At 34.1% G+C, this 12,375-nt stretch overlaps 2 protein-coding genes across 4 annotated transcripts; both read right to left on the bottom strand.

The window, feature by feature from the left end:
* Window positions 1-1,311: 1,311 nt before the first annotated feature.
* On the bottom strand, window positions 1,312-5,048 carry LOC139852499 (uncharacterized). Its single transcript, XM_071841801.1, has 6 exons — window positions 4,749-5,048; window positions 3,497-3,696; window positions 3,229-3,369; window positions 3,057-3,137; window positions 1,880-2,004; window positions 1,312-1,597 (listed from the first exon to the last, which is right to left on the bottom strand). Exons 1-6 carry the CDS (start codon window positions 4,975-4,977, stop codon window positions 1,549-1,551), a joined length of 825 nt encoding a protein of 274 aa, XP_071697902.1. The 5' UTR covers window positions 4,978-5,048; the 3' UTR covers window positions 1,312-1,548.
* A 402-nt stretch (window positions 5,049-5,450) lies between these two features.
* LOC139852497 (probable alkaline/neutral invertase D) lies at window positions 5,451-10,302 on the bottom strand. Of its 3 annotated transcripts, none has more exons than XM_071841800.1 (5): window positions 10,197-10,302; window positions 8,893-9,371; window positions 8,270-8,701; window positions 7,300-7,861; window positions 5,451-5,976 (listed from the first exon to the last, which is right to left on the bottom strand). In XM_071841800.1, exons 2-5 carry the CDS (start codon window positions 9,313-9,315, stop codon window positions 5,681-5,683), a joined length of 1,713 nt encoding a protein of 570 aa, XP_071697901.1. In that variant the 5' UTR covers window positions 9,316-9,371; window positions 10,197-10,302; the 3' UTR covers window positions 5,451-5,680. The 3 variants fall into 3 exon arrangements, with proteins under 3 accessions (XP_071697901.1, XP_071697899.1, XP_071697900.1); XM_071841798.1 differs by having other exon boundaries at window positions 8,893-9,399; window positions 10,197-10,300; XM_071841799.1 differs by having other exon boundaries at window positions 8,893-9,352; window positions 10,197-10,298.
* Between the last annotated feature and the right edge of the window lie 2,073 nt (window positions 10,303-12,375).

Consider the following 12,375-nt stretch of genomic DNA (forward strand, 5'->3'; position numbering starts at 1 on the left):
ATTAATATATACTTAACGTTTAACAATTTATTTAACATTTTACAAGGGGTCCCAACGGTTTATTTTCCAAGCTTTCTTAATATTCCTCATGGCGACACGTGTGGCACCATGTGAGTTCTGGCGAATGCGGGGTTTACGTTCAGTGTAGAAAGCTTAAAACGGGATGAAGTTTAGTTTCGAAACACCTTTGCGTGTGAACTGTTTTTGTTATCGTTGTAGGAACTATTAGCGTAAAACGTTCTCTTCGACAATGATTGTAATAGAACACTAATTACCTTAAAAGAATAAAGCCAAAATGAATGAAAATTGAAGAATTTGGTAGATGTAGAAAACACATGATACAATGAGCATGAGAGCTCCTCGGTGTCTGCCGTCGTTTTCGCCGTCGCCACTCACCGACACCGAGATCGACCGTTGGTTCGACACCACGCTGGGCGTCGATCTTGCCGTAGGTCTTCGAAGTCGAGCCATCAACGGTGGATTTTTTTGACCGTTTGAGATTTGATTTTTTAAATCTAAGACTTTAATGCCTAATTTTCAATTTAATTATTTTTTTTCCTCTATAAATACTAAAACTCTTTCAACCATTTTCTCTAACACTTTCATTTGATATTCTATCATTTTATTCACTATTCCCTTCAATATTAAAAAATCAAAATATCATTTTATTTGTTTTAATAATTTAACAAACAATGTCGTCTTCTTCAAGTTCTTCCTACGACGATTTCACAAACTATACACTCAATGATCTCGATTCTTTTGTTGATGAAATAAACTCATGTCGTTACATACGTCGTGATCATTATGGTGGACATGATCGTTTAACGGACGATTATTTTGACGAGGGTTACAAATATCACGATGAAAATTTCAAACGGCGCTTTAGGATGTGACGACATGTTTTTCTAAGAATTGTGTAGGATATTCTAAGCTTCTCTACTAATCCATTGCCGTCATATTTTAGATGGTTTCATCGAAAACAAGATTCACGTAACAAATGGTGTATTAGTAAGAAGTTTAATTTAATAAAAAGCAATAATTAATAAAAAAAATAATTAAATTATAATAAAATATAAAATATAAAAAATTGACACCGATATGAATACTGAAATTAACACTGTAAGCACCCCTAACCATGTCACTGAAAGTCAATTTCGAGATTCATTTTAGACCTTAAAATGGAAACTGAAAATAGAAACCTCATGCTGTGAGTTCATGTTTGGCATCATTTCATACAACAAACCAAACATCATCATATCATATATCATATAAACGGTAAAAACAAACATAACTTTACACAAGCAGATACAATAACTCCAGAATACTCTAAATCTTTAGATAACTAAAAAAAAACTTTACACAAACTTAACAGGGTAATAATCTTGTTAAGATAAGTAACTCCCATACAGTCACATAATAATCTACATAAGATCGATCCATGACAAAAAGAGAAACAGAAAAATAACAAACAAAATGTTGCTTACTATCTCTATCACGGGGAGTTACTACTCTAATAAACCCTGCTCTCTTTTTAACCGATATTAAAGCTCACACCACTCCAGATGGAAGGCGTAAAACGAGTTGCCCGCCCATAACACTGCAATCAAAAGTCATCAAATCATAGTTGGTATTAGAGGTGGCAAATGAACGAAACGATTAAGGTTATGTTTGATCTCAAAACGGCAATTAACTTTAAGAATGGCCAAAATGTATCACTAACGGGTCAAAAGTTCTCTAAAAAAATTGTTGGTCTGCCAGAATTGGTATGTCATGCTACAAGACTACCCATTTAACCAACCCATCTTTCCTGCCCATATTGTCACCAATGATCAGTGTCATTGTATTGAAATCGAAAAGATAATGGAAGATGTGGCAGAACCTTTGAACATAGTAATAGCAGAAGTCAGCAAGTATAAATGTTTGGACAATTTCGGAAAGAAGGACCATCGATGGCCACAATCCATAACCTAAAGCCGTCAACAGGCGTCCCCTAGTATCCAAAACCTGTACGAACGTCAACCAACATTCATCAGAATTAAATCAATACCTGTACGAATACCGTCTTTTCATACATAAAATGGTTTTGATTTTTAAATAATCAAACTTGGATAATCGTTGTTTGACGTGTTTGACATCTCTTGACTTTTTTTTTTTTTTTTTTTTAAAAAATTTGTACAAAGGGGATACACACCTTGTGAGACCATGATAAAAATATCTCAATATAGGTTTAAAAAGGGATAATTAGGTAACGTAATTGTATATAGCCTAAATTGAACTCCAGACATGCTTTCAAACACATGAAAATTTGAAACTATCATTTTCATGGAGTCTCTTTTGATTTAATTGTTTATTTTTCTTTTACTTACTTTTATAGTTTTTTTTTTTTTTTTTTTTTTTTTTTTTTCCTTTTGGCCGGAGGTCCCCTTAGAAGCAATCTCTTTATCCGTCGGATAGAGAGAGGGAGGACTTTCTCGATTCTTGGAGTGTTTCACTCGGGGTAGAGAAATGACCTCTCTTTATCCAAAGATAGAGGTAGGATTGTCTACGTCTCACCTCCCCCATACCCCACGCATGTGGGATTGGGTATGTTGTTGTTGTTGTTGTAATTGTATATAACTGATTATCAGACATAATCAAAAACCTCATCTTTTAATCCAATTTCCAAACTCCTAACACTAAAAGCTTATTTAAAATTGAAATAAAAAATTACGCGGTTGGTCCTTAAAGTGTATACAAGGCCTAAGGTTTTTTTTTTGACATGGATGCTCCTGAAGTTTGCACATCTTAAGTGGTTGGTCCCTGTCACTAACGGACTTACACTAACGTTCGTTAGCGTTGGGGACCAACCGCGCAACATGTGTAAACTTCAGGGGCATCCACGTCAAGAAAAAACTTTAGGCCCATACGTGCAATTTTGGACAAACTTTAGGAACCAACCGCATAATTTTGTCAAACTCAAATCTAAGAACCTTTCCGAAAACACGTAAATTTGTTTCAGTATGTATAACGTGATTCACGTCTACTAGAAATATGAGATGGAGGCTATATTTATATACCTGTAGAATCCAATGGGCACAACTTAGAAACCTTGCAACCCCCAATGCAAACACGTAATGTGCTGTGAACGGTTCAACAATCTATACAAAAATAAACTCGAGTTAGTAAAAGTAACATATAAGTTTCTGTGAAATAAAAATCATGCTAATTTTTTATTTATTAGAAATTAACCTTGGTATTTTGCATAACACGAAGCTGTGGTAGTACAGAAACAGCTTCCAGAAAAACACAAAAAGCCCACAAAATCCTGTTTATAATGTGATGCTGTGTTGTAGGATGAACCACTAGAGACAATATAGCGCAAGGAATCACCTACATGTAAATCATTAAATGTGACGGTTTTCAATAAAATCGCGGGCTCTTAAATATGATTGTTATGATCAATAAAATAGTAACTACAATGCCCAAACGAGAAATAATAAGATCATTAAAAACTTACCACATAGTAATTGGTAACATTGTCTTTCTCATGCATGTAACTAGAATTAAGGTTAAACCGCATCATATAGATGACCCAAACGGTAGCAGCCAATGTAGCCAGATCTAGTAAAGTGTGTACGTCATATTCCATTACAAAACTGCAATAGAGTCTAGATCCCAAGAAAATAGCTGTAAGTTCTTGTGATTTCAGCGAAAGACCTGCAAACGAAGAATGATAACAAGAAAATACATTATAAACTTGTAACTTTTATTTCCTTGATAATTACATAAAAAGAAACGAGTGGGTTTTGCCACTGCATACTCCTATACAGAAATATCGTGTGAACCAAAAAGGTAAAAGTTCATTTGTAACCAGGGAATGTTAAACAATAATTACACATATTATGATGCTACATTCAATTCAATATATTATCTTATGTAGGGAAAGATATTGATCTTTAGTAACCGAAAATGACGTATCTTATAAAACTATGTAATCAGCTATATCACATATTCACATCTAATTACAATAGTTTCTTGTAACCCTATACAGTCATAAGATCTACTTAACCGTATAACTAATAAGCAGAAGCAATTATCCCCTGATAACTACATCTACTTCTCATCAAATAAACCATAAACATGTCACACTTTTGTTTGACCAAATTATAGTAGCTCAAAGTTTTAGAAAAATTGGTACGGGTTATTTATTTAAAATCAAAAAGTATTTAGATTAGATTCAGTAGATAAAAACTGCCTCAAAGCTGCATGCAAAAACATTGCTTTCCAACAATTACAAATGTACATTCAACTATATATATATCTAGGATCAAAACGATCTTTCATTTCTAGCGAATAAAAGCTTTCACATGAATAATAAGCGGAATATCATTAATGAAATATCATTAGAAAACACTACAAATTTGCACAGAATGTTTAGCAGGAAATAATTTCGCATGAACAATACAATATTCGCATAATTTAATTTTTGAAAATTTTTTCCCATACATATTTATGAATAACAAATCATTAAACCCCAAAACAATTATATTGAGAATTCTAACCTTTCTGCACAAAAACTAAATTAATATAAAATCATTCAAAACCCACCACAATTGTATTTATATAAATTAAACACCATACCTGATAAAACGATTATATGAATTGTAAAACTAATCCATATTATTCAACTTCCAGCAAAATAACAAAAACGATCATTTTGTACAAAATATTAAAAAATAATAGAATAACTGAAAATTTATAATGATTACCGGCACAAGTTTTCTCGGTGGCAAGTTTATAGATAAGAACAGCGATACCGAGGGCATGTACGGCTTCGGCGGCAATAAAAAGATTATCATGATCGTAAACCACCATACGAATAAAAACAAGAGCAGCGATTGCAATTAAAAACGCTAAAAACACCTTCACTTTCGGTGGTTGCCTTCGTACCCATGTCCGTACCACCTGGATCGGCCGTTTCGTTGTGTTCCCTTTCATCCTACCTCTGTTTATTTTTTTTCTAGAAATTTACAATCGATTGATTTGAGGTTTTCTTTAAAAAAAAAATGGTTTTGGTTTTGAGAAGAATTAAGGGAAAATGCGAGTTTTACCACAGAAATTAATGAAGGGTAATTAATTAAATGTAAAATTTAAGTTGGTGGTTTGTTTTGTTTTGATTTGATGATGATGTGTACCTGCCTTTTAGGTACTTACACGTCAGTTAGGTGGGACAATGCAACAAGAAAAGTGTCAAATTTTTCACAATTTTTCTTCTTATTTTCTTCAGGTCAAGTTAACAATTTTTTCCTTCGGGCCCAATTCATTTTTCATGTCGGATACTCGTAACCGAGAGCAGTTAAAGTCATGACCGATATGGAGCAAGTGATTAACGTTCGAACCTCATTATCAACATCTTTAGGGCGAAATATATTGATTATATTAATTTTAATGTAAGTAATACACAAAATATGTGTTGTCAACAATATTGACAATATCCTGTAACGAACAAATCCTATTTTTCGAGTTCAATTGAATTGTTCACCTTTTTAGTACAAAAACATTATTCGAAACTTAAATTTCATCAACCTGCATTGTTCCAAGCAATTAACGAAACCCATGTTAACGGGTATCGGTATAATTATACGAACATTAAAAAGGGGAAACGAAGCAAATATATATAAAGATTGAAGTAATCAATCAATCAAAAAGCCCAGGAAGCAGATCTTTTCATTTGGGGTTTCATCTGTTTGTCTTCTTCAAGTGATATCATGCCCAAATGAGACGGATCTTCGAGCATCATTTTAGCCACCAAATAACCTGCTATCGACCATGTTTGATTCTTCCGAGCCTGCTTTCCTATAAACCGACCAAGCTTTCCATCGTAATATTCAGGCCATTGGTCCATTAATAATCGGCTTTCGGCTAACTCAATTGCTCGTTTTGCAATTTGAGGTCGTCCTGCCTTGATGCATGCTGCTGTGAGTAGCCATATGAGAACTGTGACAACCAGAAAAAAAGGGTGTCAACATCAAAACAACATGCAGAAAAACACATAAACCACCTTTCGTAGCAAAAAATAAATACTCAGGAGATACACTTGATAGAAAATTACTTTATAATCATTTACACCACGAAAAACTAAAAGATAAACTGCAGAATACGTATATGTGCCTAACATAACATGAAATGCAAAATAGTAGTCTCTTCGTCTCAATTTTATAGTCCAGTTTTTCGTCCCAAATTAATAGTCCACTTCCATATATATATTAGAAAACGTTCAAAATGTGTAGGAAGCATAATGGCTGATTCATGCTTCCTAACAGAACTAACTAACATTAAAAGCCACAATTTTGACTCACTCACAGTGGCGAAACTAGGATTTCTTTCACCGGGGGCAAAAAAAATTTTTTTAACCGTAGCAATTTTTTTGGACAAAATTTGAAGATTTTGGGACAAAAGTTGGATATTTTGGGGCAAAATTTGAAAATTTTGGGGCAAAAGTTGGAGAATTTGGGGCAAAATTTGAAGGTTTTGGGGCAAAATATGTAGGTTTGAGGGCAAAAAATAAAATCCACCGGGGGCAAAGTCGAAAAATCCAAAATTTTTACACTGAAAAAAAAATCCACCGGGGGCGGCCGCCCCCCCTTGCCCCTTAACACTTTCGCCCCTGCTCACTCATATTGACCCAGATTATATTTTCCAAATATAGCTTAAAGAAAGCAGTCAAAACTCAGAAAGTCGCCCACTTTACATGTTTCATAAAGCTTTCTAATTTCAATTTATTCTGAAGATTATACTATTATTCAAAATGTTATACGGAGTAGCACATATTTGACACTGATTAAATACTGAAATCAGTCAGTCAGATTTGACCTGCAAACAGAAATTACCCCTTTGACCCAAGCCCATTTTGATTTGTTACACAACCCACTCACCTGCCTATTTTGCAACATTTACCTACGATAGGACTACAACACAAACGCACAATATGGCTGCAAACATGAGCAAACCTACATATTCTATACAGTGATATGCATGCGTGTGCATCCCTTCAAATATTATTTGTAGTGACATAGACATATTTGGTACCTAGTATCTAGTGACATCTATTGAAACAAGTTTTTTATGGAAGTGCATAACCGTGAAATTAGCTAAACACTTAAACATCTCTTAAGCGCACGCGAAACATTTAACCTTACTATTTGAATAAATCAATACTATTATTGTGTCATATTTTTTGCAACTATAACTAACCTCTAACATGGAAATTATTCATAAAAGATATCAAAAAGAAATTAAAAAATGTAGGAGAGTTTTCACCTGGCCAAGATCCGCCATTATGATAACTCCAGCTCGTATTCTTTGGATCACACCCAGTTACAATTCTCCATTCATGACTCTCCATTGCCGGATAACAAATCTTTAACGGCATTTCACCCACAAGTTCTTGCCAACGCGATTCGATAAGATCCATAATAGCCGAACTTTGTTCGGGTGTCGCTAAAGAAGACAAAATAGCTACACAATTACCTAAACAAAACCATCGAAAGTCCATTTTTGCAGGGCTTACGTTACCAATAAAGTAACCTCCTCTAGTCGGCATGAAATCGAAAACCCATTCGGGAAGTGAGTCGGGAATAACATTGAACTTGTTGACCGCGGTATGAGAATATTCCTCCGTTTTGTAACGGTATATATCATTTAGTTGCTTAATATCGAGCCAAAAGTAACTTCTCATGTGAAAGCTTAGTGCGTGAAGACGTTTGACTATTCGGTCAATGCATTCTTCGCTTTCACAATCGTCACGCTTTAAAAGAGCCAATGCACATCTTAGAGCCATGAAGAATAATGCTTGTATCTCGATTGGGTACCCATATACACCCTAGAGAGACACGAAACAATCCAAGTTCAGATAAATAGTCATTAAATGTTTCAAATAAGTAATCATGATATGCCTATTAGCATCTTTGACATCAGTAAATATCTTCAACAAGTAATTAACACTTCAAACCATCATATCGTGTCACAAATCAACAACAAATTTGTGAAATAAATAATACTCATAAAGATTTTGCTAATGAAAAGGGTTGTCGTTAACGCGCTTTAAACAGTTGTACATAGCGGTTACTTATTAATTGGTAGTGGTAGTTACATGAATGTACAATTGTTTAAAGCGTGTTAACGACAGCCCGGTCGTTAGCAAAATCTTAATAATAATAATAAAATATAAAATAGAAGACAAGATATAATAAAATATAAAATAAAAGACAAGATATACTAGTAAACTAACCATTCTACGATCAATCATACAGCACCCATCAGCACAAAGCAATGTCGGAAACGTATCAAATCCTTCAGACAGGCACAAAGTCAAAATAAGACGAATACCCCTTTGGCATTCGGGCATTTCAGCTAGAGTCGTATCCCCAGTTGACTTTGTATAAGCTCGCAACAAAATAATCCACCAAAAACCCGAGTCAACCGGAGCGACCCGCCCGATTGCACTTTCACCATAATCTGCTAATATGGTCTCTGTGTTCCTAACAGGGTCATGGAGCACTTTAAAACTTGCTGGCATCACCCCTTCGCCTAATTTGAACTTGTCTACCTTTTTTTCTCGTGATTGAAGGAACACGGTTTTTAAAAGAAAATTCTTTACTATTTCGGGTTCACCGTTCATTAAGAAGGCCAACGCGCTAGGCACAAAGTCTCTTACGAAAACCTGCATGAAAAAAAAAAAAAACAGATTTAGAATGAGGAGAAGATATTTCACTAATATTTTGTAAGTCAAGGCAATAAAAAGCCAACTAAATAAAGCTTTTATATATTTATATGAGACGTGCCCTGAGATATTGTAATCGACGTTTTCCTTTTTAAACAAAATGACAGGCAGATTATAGGCTTAAAGTTCACCTGATCATAATTAAGTTCCTCTGAAGAATTATCAATTGCAGCAATAGTCCCGACAGGTTGACCACGAAAGTTGACCAACGATCGTCTCAACGCCTCCCAAGCATCTCCTACAATCGGATGAGGTTCAAAGTAAGCACTTCGAGGGGTCCCGGTCCATCTGCCCGGTGAATAAACACCTTCGAGATTTTCAAACGCACGTGACGAATTATCACTCATTTTATAAAAATTGTTTCTTGGTGACATTGTGATTGACATTTCACTAAACGATCGTTCATCAAACGATCTTTTTCTCTCTATGTTAACAGGCCTCGGTTTTTCTAATAATCGAGATAGATCAGAGTCCATAAGATCGAACAAAGAAGGTGCAGTTCCTTCTTCTTCCTTCTTTGTAAAACCATTCCCATCTACCGTTGAGGGAGCCATTGCTCGTAAAATGTTTCAAATTCAGTGATTCGAATATCTACAGATTTCACCAAATACTGCAAATCAGGTGGAATGATCTTCAATCTTTTAACATAGAAACAAAAAATATTAGTCAAACCAAAAGTCAACAGTCAAGCACTAAAACTACTAGGGAATGAAAGATGTGAGCTTCACCTGATTATTTGTTTAATATTGTAATTTGAGAAAATTAATCAGCTCGGGGTAAGAATAAACAAATTATTGTTTCAATGAAATATTACCTATTTAATCCTAGCTTTATGAGACTCTTGAATACCAAATTTTGATTATTCAATAACAATGATCAATCTACAAAATTTACATAAAAAATCTATGACTATCAAACTTCATCAGATGTAGAGACACTTATATTTATAATTTATTTAAAAAAAAAGGGTTTAGGATGTTTCTTTATAAAGGAAAAGATTTATATTATACTGTATAAATCACAATTTACAAAAGTCAAAAACAAATCCTTGAATTCAGATCTGGTCAAACATCACCACCCAAGGAAAATGTGCAAATCAAGCAAATAAAAACTAATCAATTAAACTCACCCACTAAAGCATGTTACTTTATGAACATCAAGCAAACATCTTTTATTCTTTTAATTACAGGTATAACAACTTTCCCATTGGATCAAGCAAGTATATCATATTACCAATTATAAACTTAGTTTATCCGAACTTTTAGAAGTGGATAAGCAAAACCCACAAATAATATCATAAATCAACTACCAAGAATAATGTTAAGACCCTAAAAATTGAATCTTTATACAATAAAAGGATTAGAAAGATAGAGCAAAACTGAAAACCCATATCCTAATTCATGGGCATGAAAGATATGGAATGAAGGAATCATACCTGGCAAAAGTTGGTAGATGAAGAAATTGATGAAAACTAGAAAAGGGTCATTGATGGTATCATCAAACTTAACGAAGATAGATCAAAAGAAGTGTACTCTTTATTCAAAATGAAAGAATGTGACCTCTTACTCAACAGGTCTATATATATAGGTGACCAAACAGAAGAGTTGTGATGTAAACCCTAAAGTTTATATATTGTTCAATTTAGCCCCCAATCTTTATTCCCATTCAATTGGGTTAATTGCCAATTTATGAACCAACTTGCTGAAAACAATTGTTTATACTTTATGATTGTTATAATTCAGTAGGCTTATAACTACCTTTAGTGGTTTGATTCTTGATGTTATAATTCAGTAGGCTTATAACTACCTTTAGTGGTTTGATTCTTGATTTAGAATACTAATAATGAAGTGTAAGAACAAAGATGATAATGGAGAGAAAGAAAGAAACACTTTGTAAGTGTGAGAAATGGTGCGAGTTTAATGCTTGCATTCATGAGTATTTATAGCCTAAAATCTCAATATAAAAATACATACTTTGTGTACCAAAATTGACTATATGTATACACCAAAATTGACTATCCATATCTATATTATTATTATTATTATAACACTCCCCCTTGGATAGCAATTTTATTTTGTTGAAGATCAACTATAAATTACTGCCTCGTTAAAAACCTTGCTAAAGAAAACCCAGTGGGAAAAAAACTTTAGCTAAGGGAAAAAGAGTGCAGCATGGAGTTGACTCCCCCTCAAGTAGACATCGCTTCAGCTGTTACATCATTTGAACATGTCTCATGCCAATGTTATGAACGTGTGTTCTGAAAATAGCAGTTGGAAGTGCTTTCGTGAAAAGATCAGCAGAGTTTTTGCTAGATTGCACATATCTCATTTCAATCTGGTTGTCCTTAATGAGATTTTGAGTGTATGAGAAGAATCTAGGTGGTATGTGTTTTGTTCGGTCACTTTTGATATACCCTTCTTTCATCTGTGCTATGCAAGCTGCATTATCTTCATCGATAGTTGTTGGACTTTTATCGCGTTCTAGTCCACAAGAATCAGTAATGAGTTGTGTCATTGATCTCAACCAAAAACATTCTCGAGTAGCTTCATGTAATGCAATCACTTCGGCATGATTTGACGATGTAGCAACAAGTGTTTGTTTTTGAGAACGCCATGATATTGCAGTACCTCCATTTAGGAATACATATCCAGTTTGAGATTTAGCTTTATGTGGATCAGATAAATAACCTGCATCTGCATAACCAACCAAATCTTGTTTTGATTCGTTAGAATAAAATAATCCTAAATCAGTAGTTCCTCGAAGGTATCGAAATATGTGTTTGATCCCATTCCAGTGTCTTTTGGTAGGAGCAGAGCTGAACCTTGCCAACAAATTAACTGCAAAAGAAATGTCAGGTCTTGTACAATTTGTAAGATACATAAGAGCTCCAATTGCACTAAGATATGGTACTTCTGGTCCAAGAATGTCTTCTTGATCTTCACATGGACGAAATGGATCAGCTTCAACATTGAGTGATCTAACAACCATAGGAGTACTTAATGGTTTTGCCTTGTCCATATTGAAACGTTTCAAAATCTTTTCAGTATATGTTGTTTGATGTACAAGTAAACCATTAGGCATATGCTCAATTTGTAAACCAAGGCATTTCCGAGATCTTTCATTTCAAATTCTTTCTTTAGAAGTTGAATGGCTTCATGGATCTCTTTATTTGTACCTATGATGTTAAGATCATCAACATAAACAGCTATGATCACATATCCGGATGTTGTTTTCTTAATGAAAACACAAGGGCAAGTAAGATTATTTGTATACCCTTTGCTTATCAAGTAATCACTTAATCGGTTATACCACATACGTCCCGATTGTTTTAACCCATATAAAGATCTTTGTAATTTAATCGAATACATTTCTTTGGGTTTTGCATTTGATGCTTCTGGTACCTTAAATCCTTCAGGTATCTTCATATATATATCACTATCAAGTGATCCATATAGATAGGCAGTCACAACATCCATGAGATGCATTTCTAAATTTTTAGAAACTGCCAGACTGATTAAGTACCTAAAAGTAATTGCATCCATAACAGGAGAATAAGTTTCTTCATAATCAATTCCCGGTCTTTGAGAAAAACCTTGAGCTACAAGTCTAGCTTT

This window comes from Rutidosis leptorrhynchoides, chromosome 6, assembly GCF_046630445.1.
Source record: "Rutidosis leptorrhynchoides isolate AG116_Rl617_1_P2 chromosome 6, CSIRO_AGI_Rlap_v1, whole genome shotgun sequence".
Classification (NCBI taxonomy): domain Eukaryota; kingdom Viridiplantae; phylum Streptophyta; class Magnoliopsida; order Asterales; family Asteraceae; genus Rutidosis; species Rutidosis leptorrhynchoides.

What these genes read in the sequence shown, in the direction of transcription:
- LOC139852499 (XM_071841801.1), bottom strand. Translation starts at nt 4,977, where the DNA reads ATGAAAGGGAACACAACGAAACGGCCGATCCAGGTGGTACGGACATGG. An exon ending in GTGCCCATTGGATTCTACAG is followed by an intron (nt 2,005 to 3,056) that starts GTATATAAATAT and finishes ACGTTCGTACAG; the next exon opens with GTTTTGGATACTAGGGGACG. An exon ending in TGCTATTACTATGTTCAAAG is followed by an intron (nt 1,598 to 1,879) that starts GTTCTGCCACAT and finishes TTTTGATTGCAG; the next exon opens with TGTTATGGGCGGGCAACTCG.
- LOC139852497 (XM_071841800.1), bottom strand. Translation starts at nt 9,315, where the DNA reads ATGGCTCCCTCAACGGTAGATGGGAATGGTTTTACAAAGAAGGAAGAA. An exon ending in GTATGATTGATCGTAGAATG is followed by an intron (nt 7,862 to 8,269) that starts GTTAGTTTACTA and finishes GTGTCTCTCTAG; the next exon opens with GGTGTATATGGGTACCCAAT. An exon ending in TAATGGCGGATCTTGGCCAG is followed by an intron (nt 5,977 to 7,299) that starts GTGAAAACTCTC and finishes TGGTTGTCACAG; the next exon opens with TTCTCATATGGCTACTCACA.